Below are 21,826 nucleotides of genomic sequence, written 5' to 3'. Positions count from 1 at the left end.
GTAATTGTGGGCATAAGATAGGGTCAGACAGGGTGAGTCAGTGGACTTGCATGAATTATTCCCTGCTGGATCAGTGCGAGAGAGAGAGAGGAGAGAAGGGAATACAATGAGAGGTAATAGGAGTTGGGATTAAAGGAGGATAGGACAAGAGGTCCTGACGCGACAAAGTCTGTATGTCAGAGGGTTTGCTGACCTGGGGAGGATCTCTCTCATTCGCTCTCTTTTTCTCTCTCCTTTCTCTCCTAGCCCTCCCTGCTCTATTCACCTTTCCACTCTCTTTTCCTCCTTGGCCCTGGCTGCACAGCTAAGTGGAGCTCTGTCTGGAACGACGCAAGTTTGCTACACACAAAAAAACGATTTTTGGATGTGATTAATTATATTTTTGTGAGTAGTTACAGCTAATGAAAACATATGATTTTTTACATGAAATTATTAATACAGATCCACTTAATTAAATTGTGTTATTGAAACACTACTTAATTGAGAAATAATCATTAGAAAGTGACCAGATGTATTCAGGTAATCATGTTTCAACTCAATTAGAACAAGTTCCTCCCAAATTAAACAATTGTGTCAATTCTAGCTCTTTGAGTTGCATTCATCCTAACTACTACATTTTAAAAAAGCACTTCTTTACATTCAAAGTTTTTATTTGGTATAGTGTTATAGTGGCCATTTCAGTAGGGCGCTTTGTGTTCCCATCTGTTTCTTGCTCATCCGCCAGCTAACCAGCTGTCACACCAGCCTTCGCTTTGGCTCCCGCCTCCTGTCCAGCTCAGGAGATCAGCATCGCCGGCCTTCTAGCTGCTACCAAACCTGCTGCTGGCAAACGCCCTTCACTCATCAACTCCGGACTTGTCTCGTTATCATTACGCACACCTGGTTCCAATCCCCACTCTATCACTGTATAAAACTCCCTCTGTCATTTGTCTTTGTCGGTCCTGAGTACTTTATTATTTAGCACTTTGACGGTTTTCCGCAGCGGGCTACAGGCGGACATCCAGACCGAGCTGGCTCATCTGGACCAGCTCATCGCTATGGCCATCCGCCTGGATACTCTCCTGAGTGCCCGTCAGCGCCCATCCCGGGGGTTCGGCTCTCTCCCAGGAACCTCCAGCGAGCCTGAGCCAATGGAGGTGGGCACGACACACCTTCCCCCAGAGGAACGTCAACGCTACCGTCAACAGGGTCTCTGCTCCTAATGCGGGGAGTCGGACTCCTAATGCGGAGTCTCTGTCCCCCAAGCCCATTCCCCGACACCTTCCCAGACTATCCTGGTCCTCCACTAAGCCTTGCCCCAGTGCAGGCAATTTCCTAGACTGGTCCGTAGCCTCATTCTCACGCATTCCTCTAGTCCCTTTACAAGCCCCTATCACAGTCCACGCCCTTAACAACCATCCCCTAGGAACAGGACTGGTGTGCCAGACCACGATTCCCATTTCCCTCACAGTTGCTCACAACCACCATGAACACATCACTTTCCTCATCTTAGACTCTCCTGCACACCCCGTAGTTTTACAGTTACAGTTGCATAACCCCAGGATATGGGGGATCGTGGGGGATCGTGAGTTGCTGGCCGTCAAGAAGGCGCTGAATACATGGCGGCACTGTCTGGAGGGTGCTCAACACCCTTTCCTTGTTTGGACGGACCACCGGAACTTAGAGTATATTCGAGCAGCGGCTGAACCCGTGTCAGGCCAGGTGGGTCCCATTCTTCGCCAGGTGTGACTTTACCCTCTCCTACCGGCCAGAATCTAAGAACATCAAGGCAGATGCGTTATCCCGGGTGTATGACACAGAGGATCGGAGGGAGAAAGTGACACCTATTATTCCTCTGTCCCGCATTGTGGCTCACCTGCCAACTGTCCAGAAGGGCGTACCTACATGCCCTGTGATGTGTGGGACCGTCTCCTCGCCTGGGCACACACAGCACCTGTGTCGGTGCACCCATGTATAGCCCGTACTATCGACTGTCTGGTGGCCCAACCGCTACGTATCTTCCTGCTCCACCTACGCACAAAGCAAGACACCTCCACCTATGGCAAACTCCACATGCTGCCGGTTCCACAACGAACCTGGTCCCATCTGGACTTTGTCACAGACCTCCCCCCTGGTCGTTGTGGACCGGTTTTTCCAAAGCCTGTCGTTTGATTCCTCTGCCTGGTCTCAATGGAGGCTCTCTTCTCTCACGTCTTCCAGCACTACGGGATCCCGGCGGACATTGTATCTGACCGTGGTCCTCAGTTCACCTCCTGTGTCTGGAAGGCCTTCATGGAACGACTGGGGGTCACGGTCAGCCTCACCTCTGGGTACCGTCCCCAATCAAATGGGCAAGTGGAAGAGTAAATCAGGAACTGGGTAGGTACCTTCGTAGTTACTGTCAGGATCGGCCAGGGGAGTGGACTGCGTTTCTGCCTCCATCACTCCTCCACTAACCTCACACTCTTTCAGTGTGTTCTAGGCTAATCTGGTGCACATCAAGTTCCACCAAGTTAAGCAAATTCTACAAGAGATACAGTGACTTGCGAAAGTATTCGGCCCCCTTGAATTTTGCGACCTTTTGCCACATTTCAGGCTTCAAACATAAAGATATAAAACTGTATTTTTTTGTGAAGAATCAACAACAAGTGGGACACAATCATGAAGTGGAACGACATTTATTGGATATTTCAAACTTTTTTAACAAATCAAAAACTGAAAAATTGGGCGTGCAAAATTATTCAGCCCGCTTAAGTTAATACTTTGTAGCGCCACCTTTTGCTGCGATTACAGCTGTAAGTCGCTTGGGGTATGTCTATCAGTTTTACACATCGAGAGACTGAATTTTTTTCCCATTCCTCCTTGTAAAACAGCTCGAGGTCAGTGAGGTTGGATGAAGAGCATTTGTGAACAGCAGTTTTCAGTTCTTTCCACAGATTCTTGATTGGATTCAGGTCTGGACTTTGACTTGGCCATTCTAACACCTGGATATGTTTATTTTTGAACCATTCCATTGTAGATCTTGCTTTATGTTTTGGATCATTGTCTTGTTGGAAGACAAATCTCCGTCCCAGTCTCAGGTCTTTTGCAGACTCCATCAGGTTTTCTTCCAGAATGGTCCTGTATTTGGCTCCATCCATCTTCCCATCAATTTTAACCATCTTCCCTGTCCCTGATGAAGAAAAGCAGGCCCAAACCATGATGCTGCCACCACCATGTTTGACAGTGTGGATGGTGTGTTCAGGGTGATGAGCTGTGTTGCTTTTACGCCAAACATAACGTTTTGCATTGTTGCCAAAAAGTTCAATTTTGGTTTCATCTGACCAGAGCACCTTCTTCCACATGTTTGGTGTGTCTCCCAGGTGGCTTGTGGCAAACTTTAAATGACACTTTTTATGGATATCTTTAAGAAATGGCTTTCTTCTTGCCACTCTTCCATAAAGGCCAGATTTGTGCAATATACAACTGATTGTTGTCCTATGGACAGAGTCTCCCACCTCAGCTGTAGATCTCTGCAGTTCATCCAGAGTGATCATGGGCCTCTTGGCTGCATCTCTGATCAGTCTTCTTCCTTGTATGAGCTGAACGTTTAGAGGGACGTCCAGGTCTTGGTAGATTTGCAATGGTCTGATACTCCTTCCATTTCAATATTATCGCTTGCACAGTGCTCCTTGGGATGTTTAAAGCTTGGGAAATCTTTTTGTATCCAAATCCGGCTTTAAACTTCTTCACAACAGTATCTCGGACCTGCCTGGTGTGTTCCTTGTTCTTCATGATGCTCTCTGCGCTTTTAACGGACCTCTGAGACTATCACAGTGCATGTGCATTTATACGGAGACTTGATTACACACAGGTGGATTGTATTTATCATCATTAGTCATTTAGGTCATCATTGGATCATTCAGAGATCCTCACTGAACTTCTGGAGAGAGTTTGCTGCACTGAAAGTAAAGGGGCTGAATAATTTTGCAAGCCCCAATTTTTTCAGTTTTTGATTTGTTAAAAAAGTTTGAAATATCCAGTAAATGTCGTTCCACTTCATGATTGTGTCCCACTTGTTGTTGATTCTTCACAAAAAAAGACAGTTTTATATCTTTATGTTTAAAGCCTGAAATGTGGCAAAAGGTCGCAAAGTTCAAGGGGGCCGAATACTTTCGCAAGGCACTGTATTTAAGTGATAATGCCCTCGAAGCCGGTGTTCGGAGGTTATATTGGCACCGTTGTTGTTAGGCCCGAAAAAGAAGTTGAGGGCCGGAATCCGTACCAATATATCCTTCAAACACCGGCTTCGAGGGCATTATCACTTTTATACAACAGGTTACCAACATATTCAAATAATGATGAACATATTTTCGTTAACTTTATTTGATTAATTTATTCATACTATTTCATCCACAAGATATAGTCCTGACACAAATCTAAGGTTGCTGATTGGTTCGGTTCCCAGAGACTCGACCCAGGCATTCAGTCTTTTTGTTCTGTATCTATGGACGAATAATCGTCGAATTATAGTTGTCGAATAATAGTGAAGGCATCAAAACGATGAAATAACACATATGGAATCATGTAGTAAACAAAAAAAGTGTTACAATTGTGAGATTCTTCAAATTAGCCACCCTTTTCTTTGCAACTCTGCCTAGAAGGCCAGCATCCCGGAGTCGCCTCTTCACTGTTGGCGCATTGAAACATGAGAAATCCTATCTCGTCTATTATTATATCTCTCTCTGCACCACTCTGTCTCTCTGTACCTCATAGAGAGAAATGAGCTCCTGCAGAGAGCAGACTAAGACATGTCCCAATTTGGTTTCAACCAGCTGATTTTTTGTTCCTTTTATCTGTCTGTCTGTCTCTCTTTCTCTCTTTATATCTCCCGAAAGTGGTCCTCCGCATAATTTTACTTGGGCTACAGCCTGCAGATGTCTGGAGCATCGACTCAACAATCCTCCGACCACCAGATATCAGCCTCTGTGTTTCCTGAAGCCTGGGGATCCAATGTGCTACGGTCCAGGCCAGGGCAGACATACCATTGGTGCGGGATAGATAGACCCACTTGACTGTTTCTCTGTCTACCAGAGTCATAACATTAGAACCGGAGGACCGGAGAAGGGACATTTTACATTTGCCTCTGCAATGGAACTTCTTAGGACTGTTTAACTTCTAAGACTAAAATATTCATTTTGGTGTTACCTGGAGTTGATGCGTTAACAGGTGCCCCGTCCGCCACTGCGAAGCCATCCAGTTTGACCCACTCACCACCTGGGGAACAGGTAAACCCTAGGGTCAACTTAGAACAAGTAAACATCCATACAAGTACTGTAGACGTCACACAGGTCAAACAAATACAGGTGAGCAAAAAGAAAGGAGGACCAAGGCACTCTTCATATAATGAATTAAAATGCCTTTATTTGTATGGCATGTTCAATGGAAACAAAGTTGAAAACCTGCGTTTCGGCTACATGGCCTTCATCGGGGAGTACAAAGATATGATTTGATATGCTTTCCATTAGTACTGGGAAAAATTGTGTTATTGTTACAGACATTTCAGTCGAGTTGTCACACTCTCTCGCTCTCTCTCTGTTTCTCCCCATCTCTATCTCCCTCCTTCTGTCTCTCTCTCTCTCTCACTCCTGTCTCGCTGTCTAACTCTTCCCTTCTCTCTCTCCCTCTCCCTCTCCCTCTCTCTCTAACTCTAACTCTCCCCTCTCTCTAACTCTCCCCTCTCTCTGTCTCTCTCTCTAACTCTTCCCTCTCTCTGTCTCTCTCTCTCTCTCTCTCTCTCACACTCCTGTCTCGCTCACTAACTCTCCCCCTATCTCTGTCTCTCTCTCTGTCTCTCTCCCTCTCCATCCGTAAGTGATATTATGGACATGTTGCTATAATAGAGCGCTATGTCTGGCCAGACACATTAATGATGCAGAAGCAACGTGGTGTTATTTACGATGACTAATGCTGCTAGCATGCTGTGGGAACAGATTGATTTGCAAGGAGCACGTCGTCTCACACGCGCGCGCACACACACACACAAGCGTTTGCACTGATTTATGGTGAATGGTGTTCGATAGACCGCTGGGACCACAACATGACACACACACACACACACATCCATCCAGACACACACTACTGTTCAAAAGTTTGGGGTCACTTAGAAATGTCCTTGTTTTTGAAAGAAAAGCACAATTTTTGTCCATTCAAATAACTTCAAATTGATCAGAAATACAGTGTAGACATTGTTAATGTTGTAAATGACTATTGTAGCTGGAAACGGCTGATTTTTAATGGAATATCTACATAGGCGTATTGAGGCCCATTATCAGCAAACATCACTCCTGTGTTCCAATGGCACATTGTTTTCGCTAATCCAAGTGTATCATTTTAATAGGATATTTGATCATTAGAAAACCCTTTTGCAATTATCTTAGCACAGCTGAAAATTGTTTTTCTGATTTAAAGAAGCAAAAAACTGGCTTTCTTTAGACTAGTTGAGTATCTGGAGCATCAGCATTTGTGGGTTCGATTACAGGCTCAAAATGGCCAGAAACAAAGACTTTCTTCTGAAACTCGTCAGTCTATTCTTGTTCTGAGAAATTAAGGCTATTCCATGCGAGAAATTGCCAAGAAACTGAAGATCTTGTACAACGCTGTGTACTACTCTCTTCACGGAACAGAGAAAACTGGCTCCAACCAGAATATTAAGAGGAGTGGGAGGCCCCGGTGCACAGGGGACAAATACATTACAGTGTCTAGTTAGAGAAATAGACGCCTCACAAGTCCTCAACTGGCAGCTTCATTAAATAGTACCAGTGAAGAGGCGACTCCGGGATGCTGGCCTTCTAGGCAGAGTTCCCCTGTCCAGTGTCTGTGTTCTTTTGGCCATCTTAATCTTTTCTTTTTATTGGCCAGTCTGTATTGGCCAGTTTTTATTGGCCAGTCTGAGATATTGCTTTTTCTTTGCAACTCCTCTTTCTATTCTGATACTCAACTAGTCTAAGAAAGGCCAGTTTAATTGCTTCTTTAATCAGGACATCAGTTTTCAGCTGTAGCTGTAGCTGTTTCCAGCTATAATAGTCATTTATAACATGAACAATGTCTACACTGTATTTTCTGATCAATTGAATATTATTTTAATGGACAGAAAAATGTGCTTTCTTACAAAAACAAGGACATTTCTAAGTGACCCCAAACTTTTGAACGGTAATGTAGACGCAAACACACGCCCACACTGACGCAGACACGCACAAGTTTAAGCACACACACCTCCCGGTCCCTACACACACACACACAGACACACAGACACACAGACAAACAGACAGACAGACAGACAGACAGACAGACAGACAGACAGACAGACAGACAGAGACAGACAGAGTCAGTGATTGACCACAACACAGGGGTTTGGGTTATTGGACCGAGGCTGAGTTTGGAAGTGGAAAACTAGGGTTGGCTGCTGATGAAGTATAGCCCTGTGATGCCAAGCTCCAAGCTCAGAGGCAAATGGAGTAATGACAAAAGCAGGCTTGGTAGGTTTTATACTGCAGCAACTGCTGCTGCCTGTGTGTATAAAAACGTAATGTCTTGAATTGGGTTTTATAAGGTGAGATTAAGAATAACCAGAGAAACCCATAAAGCCCTAAAAATAATGCCCAGTAAAAATCTAAAATAACTATGCTGATGTTACCTCTCAGTGCTTATGTTTCAGTTGGGGTTTGTTGTGACTGTAAAAACACTGTTGGCCCAAAGTACACGTTTAACATCATGTGCTGAAATGCATCTCCCACCTTCTGGTTTACAGTGGAACACATACTGCTCGCACACATACACGCACGCACACACACCTCACCTCCTGGCGTCTCTGCTCTGTACACAGGTTTGCTTATCCCCTCCTTGTTCTCGGCACTCATCTTGAGAAAGTGCAGAACTCCGGGCTCTGAAATAAACTCCGTAGTTTAGGTTCTCTCTCTCTCTCTCTCTCTCTCTCTCTCTCTCTCCCTCTCTCTCTCTCTCTCTCTCTCTCTCTCTCTCTCTCTCTTTCCCTCCCTCCCCCCCTCGCTCTCACTCTCACTCTCTCGCTCTCTCTCTCTCTCTCTCTCTTTCCCTCTCTCTCTCCCTCTCTCTCTCTCTCCCCCTCTCTCTCTCTCTCTTTCCCTCCCTCTCCCTCTTCCCCCCTCTCTCTCACTCTCTCTCTCTCTCTCTCCCACTCTCTCCTTCTTTCCCAACTTCTCTTTCTACATCTTTCCCACTCCCACTTTCTCACTCTCTCCCTTCCCACCCTCTCTCTGTCTTACTTTCTCCAACTCTTACCTACATCCTCCAGTACCTTGGACCGTCTGTCCTTGTCCACCTTGATGAAGCGGAGTGTCCTCATGGACTTGCCGTAGCCAATGTTGTAGCGGTCCACCGGCCGACCGTCCAGCTCGTTGGGAGGTTCCCAGCTTACCCTCAGGCCCTTGTCCACCAACGTCAGCTGCACGTTCCGCGGCCGCAGGGGCTTGTCGGCTAACACACACCACACACACACACATCACAAAAACATAACATCTTCAGGAAATGAAAGCATTATAGACGACTAAATGTTGGTAAATTCAAAAGAAGGAGGAGAAGGGGCTGATCAATGAAATGAAAAGAAGATGAGGAATGGTGAGAGTGAGGGTTATTTTTCTGTCTTCTTTTTGTCTGCACTTATTCCAAACAAAGCAAAGCAAATACCAGTATAATACAATTCAAAATAATAACAATAATACATGCGGAAAGGTGACATTTGAGATCTCTTCATGTATTCTTTATTTTGATAGTGTTGAAAATGCATGGGTTATTGAGGTGACCGCATAACACGCTCCTAGTCCAACGTCAGACCTAGCAAACGCAATAAAGCATTTAGTGGAGTATTAAAACATGAATATAAAACTCCCAATCTAACTCGTGTGAACGGCCGTGTGTGAGTGTGCAGTTGGTAAATCTCCAGCAGTTGATAACTGGCTTCCTCTATCACGTTCACTAACTGCCTGTAGGAGTCTCCTACAGTAGTTTCCAGGTGTCAGTCCTGTTAGAACCCTCCTCGCTCATAATTTCCAGATGGAAATCAGGGTTTCGCGATTCCGCCGAAAGCCACTAGTAACTCCTGTCAATCACACTGCAGTAAGCAGGCTCTCCCAAATCTTTATTGGACTGATCTGTTTTCTCTGCCTTCCTCTATATTTCTACTGTTTGATGAAAGCGCTTCTCACCACTATGTCTGCTTACTGTATGATGCAACCACTCTGGCGCCTAGCCCAGGAACACAGAACACAGAGCCACAGAAACACAATAACTGGAGATACTTGTGTGTGTGTGTGTGTGTGTGTGTTTCTGTGTGTGTATGTGTGTGTGGGCGTGCGTGTGTGCGTGTGTGCGTGCGCGCGCGTGTGTGTGTCTAATAATAGACCATTAATGAAGGAAGAAAGTTGACTATGAGGCTAATATCATATATTTGACAGTCTGGCTGAAGTTAAAGAGGTTGCAGTGTAACTGTGGTAATTATATTTGCGTTGTTTTATAGTGTCATACTAACTTGGCGTTTGTTGTTTTTTCCCCCCAAGAAAACCCTAAGATACTGTGCATGTGTGTTGTGTGTGATAGTTATGATAGTTTGACTATGTAAGGAATGAGGATAGTTTTAGTGTTGTGTAAGGGGAAATGTGTGAAAGTGTGTGTGTGTCCCTGGTTTTTAGGAAAGTGTGTGTGTGTGTGTGTGTGTGTGTGTGTGTGTGTGTGTGTGTTTGTATGCAACAGAGCAAGCAGCATGTGCAGAAGTAAGCCCTAAGGACGTGTCATAGCCTCGTCCAAAAATTGTCTTAGAAACCCTCTGGGTCATGCACCTGCGCTTCTCTGCAGGTCTGATTTTTACAGCCTACCAACCCCTTTTTCCCCTCTAACCCACATACCATAGGCGGAAATCCCAGGGGGGACGGGGGACACACGACCCCCCCAATATATCACTGTAAACATAACTATGTAATTTCAATAATAATAATACGCAATGAAAGCACTTGTGCTGATTATAAACACTTAATAGCTCGTTTTTAATTAAAACATGTTATGGCAAGGCGTTCCCTGAGGGGAACTCCCCCCATTCAGCTGAAAAGGTGGCGCGGGGAATTCAAAAATATTCTTTAGAAATATTTAACTTTCACACATTAACAAGTCCAATACAGAAAATGAAAGATAAACATCTTGTTAAATTAATCTACCCATCATGTCCGATTTTTTCAATGTTTTACAGCGAAAACACAACATATATTTATGTTAGACCACCACCAAATCAAAAGAAAAACACAGCCATTTTTTCCAGCCAAAGATAGAGTCACAAAAGCTGAATTAGAGATAAAATGAATCATTAACCTTCTTGATAATCTTCATCAGATGACACTCATATGACATGTTACACAATACATTTATGTTTTGTTCGATAATATGCATATTTATATTCACAAATCTCGGTTTACATTGACGCCATGTTCAGAAATGCCTCCAAAATATCCGGAGGAATTATAGATAGCTTCGCCAGATAACAGAAATACTCATCATAAACTTTGACGAAAGATACATGTTCTACATATAATTAACGATACACTGGTTCTTACTTCAACCTCTGTGTCAGATTTTTTTTTTACATTATGAAAAAAGCCTACCATGCAATAATCTGAGACAGCGCTCAGACGTAAATATATTTCTCCGCCATGTTGGAGTCAACAGAAATACGAATTACATCATAAATATTCCCTTACCTTTGATGATCTTTCATCAGAATGCAGTGCAAGGAGTCCTAGTTCCACAATAAATCGTTGTTTTGTTCCATAATGTCCAATACTAGTGTCCAATTAGCGGCATTTGCTAGCACTTTCAGCTCATGTGCCCAAAAGCTGACGCTGGTCCAGGAGAACTCTGACGAAAACTTCAAAAATATATATTCCAGGTCGAATAAACTGGTCAAACTAAGTAGAGAATCAATCTTCAGGATGTTATTTTCATATATATCCAATAACGTTCCAACCGGATCATACGTTTTCATCTGCAGCCAAATGAAACGACGGTGACATCAACAGACAAATGCGCCACAGGGAAATTGCATTCTGCCAAGACAGTGACTCTTTCCCCTCCCATTCGGTCAAAGTTCACACCAGAGGCTCCATTCCACGTTCTACTGAATGAGGACATCTAGTGGAAGGTGTAGGAAGTGCTAACATATCCATATCTTATTTGGAAAGGAAGGGGCGATGACGTCAAATTTGACCCACATTCAGAATTTCACTTCCTGTTTGGAAGATTGCCTGCCCTATGAGTTCTGTTATACTCACAGACACAATTCAAACAGTTTTAAAAACTTCAGAGTGTTTTCTATCCAATAGTAATAATAATATGCATATATTAGCAATCTAGGGCAGAGTAGGATGCAGTTCACTATGGGCACGCAATTCATCCAAAGTGAAAATACTGCCCCCTATCCCCAACAAGTTTTACATTTTCAAAAGATTGCGACCCCCCCCGCCATTTGCCTCACAATGGTTTGATCCACTGCCAGTTCTTTAGCTGGCAAGATAATAGAGGGTTCGTATCTACTGTCCGAAAGGCACTCAATGCACGTAACTGACGTGAGGTTAATCCAGTCAATCGTGCCATATCAATGTTTAAGAAAATAAAAATGTTGCCAGGGTTCACACACTAATTTGCAGAGCTAGCGCACAAACTAAAGCAAACATTGACTATCAAGCTAGCTAGTACCTATTCCATTTATGTGGCGTCGTCAAAGATGGGATCTTTGCTATCGTCAGTTTATTCCAAGATCAGCATGCAGCTGTAGTGCTTCAAAGTCCCTGTGATATGGTTAGCGATAAACTGAACAGAACTACACCCTCTTCTACCATTGTCTAAAATATATTTAATGGTCTCGTTGCAAAAGCTAAATTGTCGCCAGGGAACTTTTAATTTTTTTATTTCACCTTTATTTAACCAGGTACATACTGGACTGATAAGGAACAGTGCTATGACTATTATTAATAGTAGTAGTATTATAATGATTTAAACATTTGAACAAGTTGGGACAACCCTTCAGTTAACTACTGTACCTATCAATTATCCAGTAGTAGTAATTATGGTTCCTCAATATACATTTAACATATTACAACGTAGGCTGTGTTACAGCACTACTTTTGGTGTGCCCCTCAGGAATTGCTCTTGAGAAAATTTCATGCCCCCTCCAAAGTTGATATCAGATTTTCGCGCCTGCCACATACAACTCTCCACAAATTCAGCAAACCAGTGAAACCATGGCCCAATATACTCATCCCTTCACATGATCAATACACCAACCCTAAACCATCATGACATCATGGTTCTCTGAGTCAACTACACTGCAATGCTACCTACTGCTAATCCTGGAGTTCACACTTTCATTCTACACAAACGCATTATGTCCAACACACACACACTCTCTACACACACACACTCTCACTCTCTAGTCCCTCTGTGACAGATGTTCACTAGCCCAGGTGCTACCTGTTTAACCAAACATAACCACGCCCAGAGATGACATCCCGAGGTGAGACCCATCAGCAGCAGGGTTGATGGACACCTGAGTGACAGGTGAGAGAGCCTGGCTCGGCCCCACGTCAGGTGATCAAACACGCTTGCAGTCGACACGCTGGAAAGTATTAGCTACATGCTCCCTGTCTGTCAGTCTGTCTCAATAGATGTTTCTCTCTGTTTCTCCCCTGTGTTACAGTTGAAACCCCGAAGCTCAATCTGAGATCTGCCAATCCTGTAGAAGTGCTCCTGTAGAATTCCTCTTGGTGAGGCGGAACGGAGAAATTCCTGTGGCTTGCGAGGACATGATTCCCTCTTTTCCCCTTCTCCCTTTCTCTAACTTGATTCTCTCTCTGTCTCTCTGCCTCTCTGTCTCTCTGTCACTCAACCAGTGACCTCCTGTCGACTCTGTTCCAATAGCCTGGTCCCTCCCCAGAACTCCTCTAATTTTGTTCATCACAATGCTACTGTAGTGTCATACTTGGCTAGGCTTTTGGGGATTTTAGGCTTTTGTGCTTTTACTAAGTGCTTACTGTAAGAAATGAATAGCCCTCGGCACTGTGTGGAAGTCTGGAGGAGTGGAGAGGAGTAAAAGAGGAAGGGGGGGGGCAGTGGACAAGAAAAGGACAGAACCACAACAAACAGCATCTAAGTTTAATTGGATGACCTCACCCACTGAGCACGCATGTCTGAGAGAAAGAGAGAGAGAGAGAGTGTGAGAGAGCGGGAGAGGGGGAGAGAGAGAGAGAGAGAATAGAGAAAGAGAGAGAGGGAGAGAGAGAGAGAGAGAGTAGAAAAAGTGAGCAAAGGCAGGAATTGGAAATAAGGAAGTCAGACAAAGAGGGTTAAGAAAGATTTAATGAGAAATGGAGAGAGATAGAGAGAGGAGATTAGGGGAGAAAGGGTAAGGGGGAAGAGAGGGCTATTGTAACGTGGCAGCTAAATCAGATCAACAGGGATTAATTAGCTGGCTAATCTTCTCCAAAACTCCAGCCTTTTGAATTTTTTTCACTCAGGCCTTTTTCCCCTCTGGTGAGCAACAGGTACTCTCACAGCAAGTGTGAGCGTGGCTCCAAATTGATTTCACAAACCGTGCGCTCTAGGCACTTCTAAAACATCTGTACTGTCTGTGGATCGGAAATCTCTGTCTGCCTGTGCTATCTCCATTTTACACTTCACCTGCTAACATGGAATGGAATGGATAGTGATAATGAGACCCCAGTGAAACACAAGGTAACCTGCCTGTGCCCCTCAACCTGCTCAGGGAGAACTTCCTATCTGACAGATCAAAATGCTGGATCATTTGTCAGTCTGCCAAGTCATTTGGCTTCAAAGTGTCTTGTTGTTGTCATTGTTTGAGCATATTTTACACTTCCCTGTCACACTGAATAACCCTCCCGCTGGGCACAGATGTCAATTCAACGACTATTCTACGTTGATTCAACGTGATTTAATTGAAACGACGTGGAAACAGCGTTGATTCAACCAGTGTGTGCCCAATGGGCTTCTACTGACAATAATGATGGTTAGGGGATGTGCTCAGGGAGGTCTTTCGAGATGGATATTCCATGGCTCTGCCCACCCCGATGTTCATCATTCCAATTAGTTAGAAGCATGTGTTGACCTATTCTCCTATCCCTATGGTAACAGAGGAAACTGAGCGACACATGTTTCCAGTGACGAACCATGGCTATTGGACCTAGGCCTTCAGTGGGTAAAAAAAATCTTCCAGCACGTTGTACCAAACGCAAAACAGAAAAATAACATAGCATCACTTAATGCGCCCAGCTGAATCTAACCGACCTGAGGCTAAGCCACGATTCATACTGCCACTCACACAGACATCGCAGCAGCAACCACACTGCTTGCACAGCCTAACGCCATCACTTTCCCACTATCACCAAAAGCGACAACAGTGACAAATCCAAGGATGGGAGTGTAACAGGCGTGTGATGCTGGAAGGGCAGTGTCCGTAATGCCAGCACACTCCATGTAGGAGAGAATACTTTTTGTAAAACACAGAGGGCCGATAGAAGGACAGCTGTCACTCACAGCCTGAAGTTAAAGAATAAGCAGCACATTCACTCTGACATAATAAGCAGGTAGGTTCCAATGATAAGGAGACAAAAACACAACCATTAGGCTAAGCATTTCCCAGTCGAAAAGTACAACTATTACGCCAACATGGTCTTCACATTCACATGAAGTTTAAATGCAACAATGTTTCACAAACATAAGTATATTTAAAACAAATATATGCAACATTGTTGCACAGGTCATAGAGGCAGACAACAAGGATTAGACAATCCCCAACAGTTGCAAACAAGTGATAGCCTAGTAGCATAGGGAAATCATGTCTAGACGCTAGCTGGGCTATGGGACAGTGGATAATCCTGCTGGAACTGTTAACAAGCATTGCCTGTGGAATGTGGGGATTGTGGTGCTATAACTACATGCTATCAGCATCCAGGATCCAGACAACCTGTTTTATAATGATCATTTGAAACTTAAGTTCTTGTTGAAAGTTTAATCTTGAAAAAGGCAAAACTAACAAATGAGCAACAACATCCTCTTCGATAACACCTGCTGCAGCCGCTACATGCTTTTAACTAACCTACAACAACGTAGTTACCTAGACCGTGGGAAAACTACTGCTCACTATTGCGTAATGACCTTCCGGCCTTCGAGAAGAAAGAAATGTCCATATGTTTTTGTAAAAATTGTCCCACCCATTACAAGTCTAAATGTAATTGGTTGATTCCACTGTCACTCCAAAATTCTGCCATAATCAGGGTTGGGTTCAATTAATTTCAATTAAAGTCATTTTATAAAGTAAACCAAATTCTAATTCCAATTCCACATTTTCCTAATTGGAAAGCTTTGAAGAGAATTGGAATTTGACTGTAATGTAAATGGAATTGACCCCAACCCTGGCGCTAATACAGTTGAATGGCAGATGCCTTCTATTTAGCTTCTGAGGGCCTAGCCAATGGCTGAATTAGGTAGCTAGATTTGTCTCCCCTGAGACAACCAAAAATAAATCCTGATTGGATTTATGTGTTGTCTAATCCCACATTTTGGGATGTCTCGTGGTCTGACAAACACGGCTGTAGCTCACCGACCTTCCACCGCAGATGCGGAAGACTGACCTAGGCAGATGCATTGGACTGAGATGGTGGTCATATCTCTAGCTTAAACTGACAGATTTTGATGAGGATTTTTAAAATTATGTTACTTAGATTGATGCACGGGCGAGTCATTAGACTCTTACTAACCTGATTTTTTAATGACTACCTCATCTCTGTACACCACACATACAGAAAATTGTTAGGTCCCTTAGCCGAGCAGTGAATTTCAAACACAGATTCAACCACAAAGCAGGTAGATGGGTAAAAAAATAACAATAGTCACTACAAAGATACAAATGTCCTTAATAAACTCAATTGCTGGAAAGGGATTTCACCATGAGGCCAATGGTGACTTTGAAATTGTTACAGAGTTTAATGGCTGTGATTGGAGAAAACTGAGGATGGATCAACAACATTGCAGTTACTCCACAACACTAACCTAATTGACAGAGTGAAATGAAGAAACCCTGTATAGATAAGAAATATTCCAAAACATGCATCCTGCTTGCAACTGCAAAATATATGGCAAAGCAATTAACTTTTTGTCCTGAATACAAAGTGTTATGTTTGGTGCAAATCCAATACAACATATTACTGAGTGCCACTCTCCATATTATCAAGGAAAGTGGTGGCTGCATCATGATATCGCTATGCTTGTAATCGTTAAGGACTGGTGAGTGTTTCAGGATAAAAATGTAACGTATTGGAGCTAAGCACAGGCAGAATCCTAGAGGAAAACCTGGTTCAGTCTGCTTTCTACCAGTCATTGGGAGATGAATTCACCTTTCAGCAGGACAATAACCTAAAACACAAGGCCAAATCTATACTGGAGTTCAAAGAAGGTTGCTGAGGGGAGAACGGCTAATAATAATGGCCAGAATGGAATGGCATCAAACACCTGCAAACAATGTGTTTGATGCATTGAGTCCGCTCCAGTCATTACCACAAGCCCGTTCTCCCCAAATAAGGTACCACCAACCTCCTGTGCTGAAGACAGTGAATGTTCCTGAGTGGCTGAGCTACAGTTTTGACTTAGCGAACCAGTTAAAAGTTTGGACACACCTACTAATTCAAGGGTGTTTCTTTATTTTAAAAAATGTTCTACATTGTAGAATAATAGTGAAGACATCCAAACAGTGAAATAACCAAAAAAGTGTTAAACAAATCAAAATATATTTCATATTTTAGAATCTTCAAAGTAGCCACCCTATGTCTTGATGACAGCTTTGCAAACTCTTGGCATTCTCTCAACCAGCTTCACCTGGAATGCTTTTCAAAGAGTCTTGAAGGATTTCCCATATATGCTGAGCACTTGTTAGCTGCTTTTCCTTCACTCCGCAGTACAACTCAACCCAAACCATCTAAAATGAGTTGAGGTCGGATGATTGTGGAGGCCAGGTCATCTGATGCAGCACTCCATTACTCTCCTTCTTGGACAAATAGCCCTTACACAGCCTTGATGTGTGTTGGGTCATTGTCCTGTTGAAAAACAAATGATAGTCCCACTAAGTGCAAACCAGATGGGATGGCATATCGCTGCAGAATGCTGTGGTAGCCATGCTGGTTAAGTGTGCCTTGAATTCGAAATAAATCACAGACAGTGTCAATAGAAAAGCACCCCCACACCTCCTCCTCCATGCTTCAACGTGAGATCCACAAGCGTGGAGAGCATCCGTTCACCTACTCTGTGTCTCACAAAGACACGGCGGTTGGAACCAAAAATCTAAAACTAGGACTCATCAAACCAAAGGACATATTTCCACCAGTCTAATGTCCATCGCTCATGTTTCTTGGCCCAAGCAAGTCCCTTCTTTTTATTGGTGTCCTTTAGTAGTAGTTTCTTTGCATACATTTTACCATGGAGGCCTGATTCATGCAGTCTCCTCTGAACAGTTGAAGTTGAGATGTTTCTGTTACTTGAACACTATGAAGCATTTATTTGGACTGCAATTTCTGAGGCTGGTAACTCTAATGAACTTATCCTTTGCCACAGAGGTAACTCTGGGTTTTCCTTTCCTGTGGCGGTCCTCATGAGAGCCAGTTTCATCATAGCGCTTGATTGTATTTGCGACCGCACTTGATGACACAAATTTTACGCATTGACTGACCTTCATGTCTTAAAGTAATGATGGACTGTTATTTCTCTTTGCTTGTTTTAGCTGTTCTTAACATAATATGGATTTGCTTTTTACCAAATAGGGCTATATTCTGTATACCGCCCCTACCTTGTCACAACACAACTGATTGGCTTATATGCATTAAGAAGGAAAGAAATTCCACAAATTCCTTTTTAACAAGGCACACCTGTTAATTGAAATGCACTCCAGGTGACTACTTCATGCATGGTTGAGAGAATGTCAAGAGTGTGTAAATCAAGGCAATGGCTGGCTACTTTGAAGAATCTCAAATATAAAATATACATTTTTGGGGGGTTACTACATGATTGTGTTATTTCATAGTTTTGATGTCTTCACTATTATTATACAATGTACCTTTTTTTTACAAACATTTCAGAAAATCCCTTGAATGAGTAGATGTGTCAATGATGTGCGCACTGGGAGCGGAGTCAGGTGCAGGAGAGCAGAGAGTTGTGAATAGGCGCACACTTTATTTAGGCAGGAGAAACCAACAGACGGACACCACTGTGTCGATACCTCCAGCCAATTGGCAAAAGTGCAAATACGCAAACAGTCACAATATTAAGTACAAACAAATAAACATACCTCATGAAAAAAAACACAGAATAAACGCATAGCAGTATGGCGCATCAAAATAGACACGTAACACAAAACAATCTCACACAAAGACATGAGGGGGAACAGAGGAATAAATACATGTAGTGTGATTGGGGAATGAAAACCAGGTGTACAGGGAACAAGACAAAACAAATGGATAAATGAAAAATGGAGCGGCGATGGCTAGGAAGCCAGTGACGTTGACCGCCGAACGCTGCCCGAACAAGGAGAGGAGCCGACTTCGGCGGAAGTCGTGACAAGAAGAGTTAAACTTTTGACTGGTACTGTAACTCTATTTGAAGATATATGGCAAGACCTGAAAATGGTTGTCCAGCAATGATCAACAACCAATTTGACAGTACTTGAAGCATTTTGATGGTGTGGAAAGCTCTTAGAGTTTAACTCAGAAAAAGTCACAGCTGTTGAGGGACTCCAGGGTGGCGCAGTGGTTAAGGGCACTGTACTGCAGCGCCCAGGCTCTGTCGTAACCGGCCGCGACCGGGAGGTCTGTGGGGCGACGCACAATTGGCCTGGCGTCATCTGGGTTAGGGAGGGTTTGGCCGGTAGGGATATCCTTGTCTCATCACACACCAGTGACTCCTGTGGCGGGCCGTGCACAGTGCGCGCTAACCAAGGTTGCCGCGGTGTTTCCTCCGACACATTGGTGCGGCTGGATTCTGGGTTGGATGCGCGCTGTGTTAAGAAGCAGTGCGGCTTGGTTGGGTTGTGTATCGGAGGACGCATGACCTTCAACCTTCCTCTCTCCTGAGCCCGTACGGGAGTTGTAGCTATGAGACAAGATAGTAGCTACTAACAATTGGACACCACAAAATTGGGGAGAAAAGGGGTTAAAATTCAACAACGAAAAAAAGTCACAGCTGTAATCAATGCCAAAAGTGCTTCTACAAAGTATTGACTGTGAATACTTATATAAATGAGATATTTCTTTTTTTTAATTCTCAATCAATTTGACACAATTTCAAAAAGCATGTTTTCAAACTGTTAAGCATTTTTCTTTTCATCATTTGTCCCCCAAATAATATACTTTCCCTCATATTTTGCATAGTTTGTGTGACAAAAAAATATTGAATCTATGTTGAATTCAGGCTGTAACATAACCAAATGTGGAATAAGTCAAGGAGTATGAATACTTTCTGAAGGAATTATAGCCAATTTTGACTTTCGAGAGGAAATCCTTCACCTCTGCCTCCGGGACAAGATTCATCCCAATAAAAGTCAAACTGCTAATACGTGGAAGCTATAGTGACACCCAGATGCATATGGAGCGAGATTGACAGAAACTTTATGAGAAAGTCAACCTTTTCCTCCTTGCCCCTTCTCCCTGCGAGGTTGGAGTTGAAATCCGGGCCTTTTGGCACTGTGACGTCCCATTATCAATCAAAGCAGTTTTTTCTTCATATTTCTTTGGTTTGGTGATTGATACTAATCATATGGCTTATGATCTAATATTCGTCATCTTATTTTAATTGTAGAGCAAAGCTACTTCAGTGTGCGCCAATGAGGTAAGCGCATATTCCATGACTCCTGCGCTCAAAAGGCTACATCACATTTTCCTTCCAGACCAGAAACGATGAAACCTAGTTTCACAGCCCAAATTCATTATTATTGCTCACTTTGACTGGTATGTTCATTCCCCATCTGCAAACTGTTAAGCATTTTTCTTTTAACCATTTGTCCCCAAAATAATATACTTTCCCTCATATTTTGCATAGTTTGTTAATGCCACACAAACCAGAAGATTTGCTAAAATGAGTCTCTCTCACAAACACTTTTCCCTGCAATGCAACGTGGTAATTATGATATATGTCCCAGCAGCAGCTCAATTAGAAGCTATTGGTTTATTGACGTGATATAAAACAAACAAAGAAAAACAATTGCGGATTGGGAACTGGATATATTATATTTATGGGGTAAATAATTAATTGATTATCGATTAGGCTATTAGCCCAGCTCCACATATCCCAGACATAAATCAATTAATAAAGTGCTACCTCATTAGTGAAAAACTGAAACCATGCATCTGCTCTGAAAATATAAATTAAAAGGGTGATTTTACCTGTTGATCCAGTACTTGATGCACAGAAGGTGGCGAAAAGCACTAAGAGAGTCCGTGCTGTGGTGGATGCCATAGTGAGTATAGTGCTCTAGTCCCGCGGTGCTGCGCAACAGAGGGAAAGAGGAGGGAGAGGGAAGGCTGGCTGGACTGGGAGCACCTTCAGTGGGGACAGTAATAACCGGATGCATCTGGTTTTCAGGGGAAATCATAGAGTAAGATAGACTACTCATCTTTGTATCTGTGCCATTATAGCGTCTGTGACAGTATGGGCAGTGCCATTGAGGCAATCTCCATTTCGAAATAGCAAATTTTCTTCTTCACGATTGGCTGATCCCTCCTGATGAACCCGTTGGACATGACTCCAACAGGGTCGCCAAATGAAGTTGGAAGTACTACATTAAAATGGCGGAAGCCTCTAATGGCGCTGCCAATGTTAATACAGCCTTTTGGCCACTAGATGCCGCTATCATTCTCTATAGGGGAAATGGAAGTAAGCCTGTGACATGACTTCCGCTTTTGGATGTTAACCAGTATTCCCAGAGATACTTCAGAGGAGATAAGAATCTCAGTGGCCAATGAATGGGGAAACGTATAATGCCCCACCCAGCAGCCTGTCGACCAATCGCATTCACATTGTCAGGCTGAGTCCCGCCGTTTTCTAAACTAATCATCAAACAATCCCTTCTAAAGGTCAGGATATGAGTCGAGAAACCTGCATATTTTCCTCAAAGTACTTAATATCGCAAGCTTCTTGTTCACGTAAATCATGCTCATGTTGGGTTTTTCTGCTAGTGCACAAATGACTGCCATTGACTCCTTGAATGAGAGATCTCCGTGTCGGAGTGTATTCAGAATGCACCACGTGGCCCATTGACGGGCAACGCACACAGTGGGCATTAATATGATTCCAATGGAGTTTCCCCATCTCCTCAAAAGTATCTCTGGTATTTCCGAGTTAACGAGGCGATACACCGTCTTAACTCCTTCGCCACATTTACTGGATTGGTTGAACAGTACAGAAAAAACCTCCCCCCGACAGTTAAAAACGGAAATGCCGCTCAGATGTTTCTTTTACGCCTGACATGTTAGGTTAAATGGGAGCGGTGAGACAGACAGACCATTGGCGCTCTGTTCCCCCTACTGTACATCTGTCTTCCACTTTCGCACCGCGATGGAGGAATAGGACTAACCTCAAATTTGCATGATTCCGGAATTAGAGTCTATAGCAAGGGAAATTAGGCCTAAATCAGTTTTCAAAACTGTATCCTACCCTTTGGCAGACATAAAAAAAAGTATTTAGCCACCAATTGTGCAAGTTCTCCCACTTAAAAAGATGAGAAAGGCCTGTAATT

At 43.4% G+C, this 21,826-nt stretch overlaps 1 protein-coding gene across 1 annotated transcript in view; it reads right to left on the bottom strand.

Annotated features, from left to right (window-relative positions):
• Positions 1-21,388, bottom strand: part of LOC110530909 (fibronectin type III domain-containing protein 1) — an 81,475-nt gene extending 60,087 nt beyond the window's left edge. Inside the window, exons 1-4 of the mRNA XM_036986868.1 lie at positions 20,475-21,388; positions 8,278-8,472; positions 7,817-7,903; positions 5,167-5,235 (exon numbers count right to left, since the gene is read on the bottom strand). Of these exons, the coding sequence (XP_036842763.1) occupies positions 5,167-5,235; positions 7,817-7,903; positions 8,278-8,472; positions 20,475-20,547 (424 nt within the window). The 5' untranslated portion in view covers positions 20,548-21,388. The remainder of the gene's footprint in view (positions 1-5,166; positions 5,236-7,816; positions 7,904-8,277; positions 8,473-20,474) is intronic.
• Between the last annotated feature and the right edge of the window lie 438 nt (positions 21,389-21,826).

Source organism: Oncorhynchus mykiss, chromosome 8 (assembly GCF_013265735.2).
Source record: "Oncorhynchus mykiss isolate Arlee chromosome 8, USDA_OmykA_1.1, whole genome shotgun sequence".
Taxonomy (NCBI): Eukaryota; Metazoa; Chordata; class Actinopteri; order Salmoniformes; family Salmonidae; genus Oncorhynchus; species Oncorhynchus mykiss.
The sequence above is the reverse complement of the archived record's forward strand: the minus strand, read 5'-3'. Positions and strand labels throughout refer to the sequence as shown.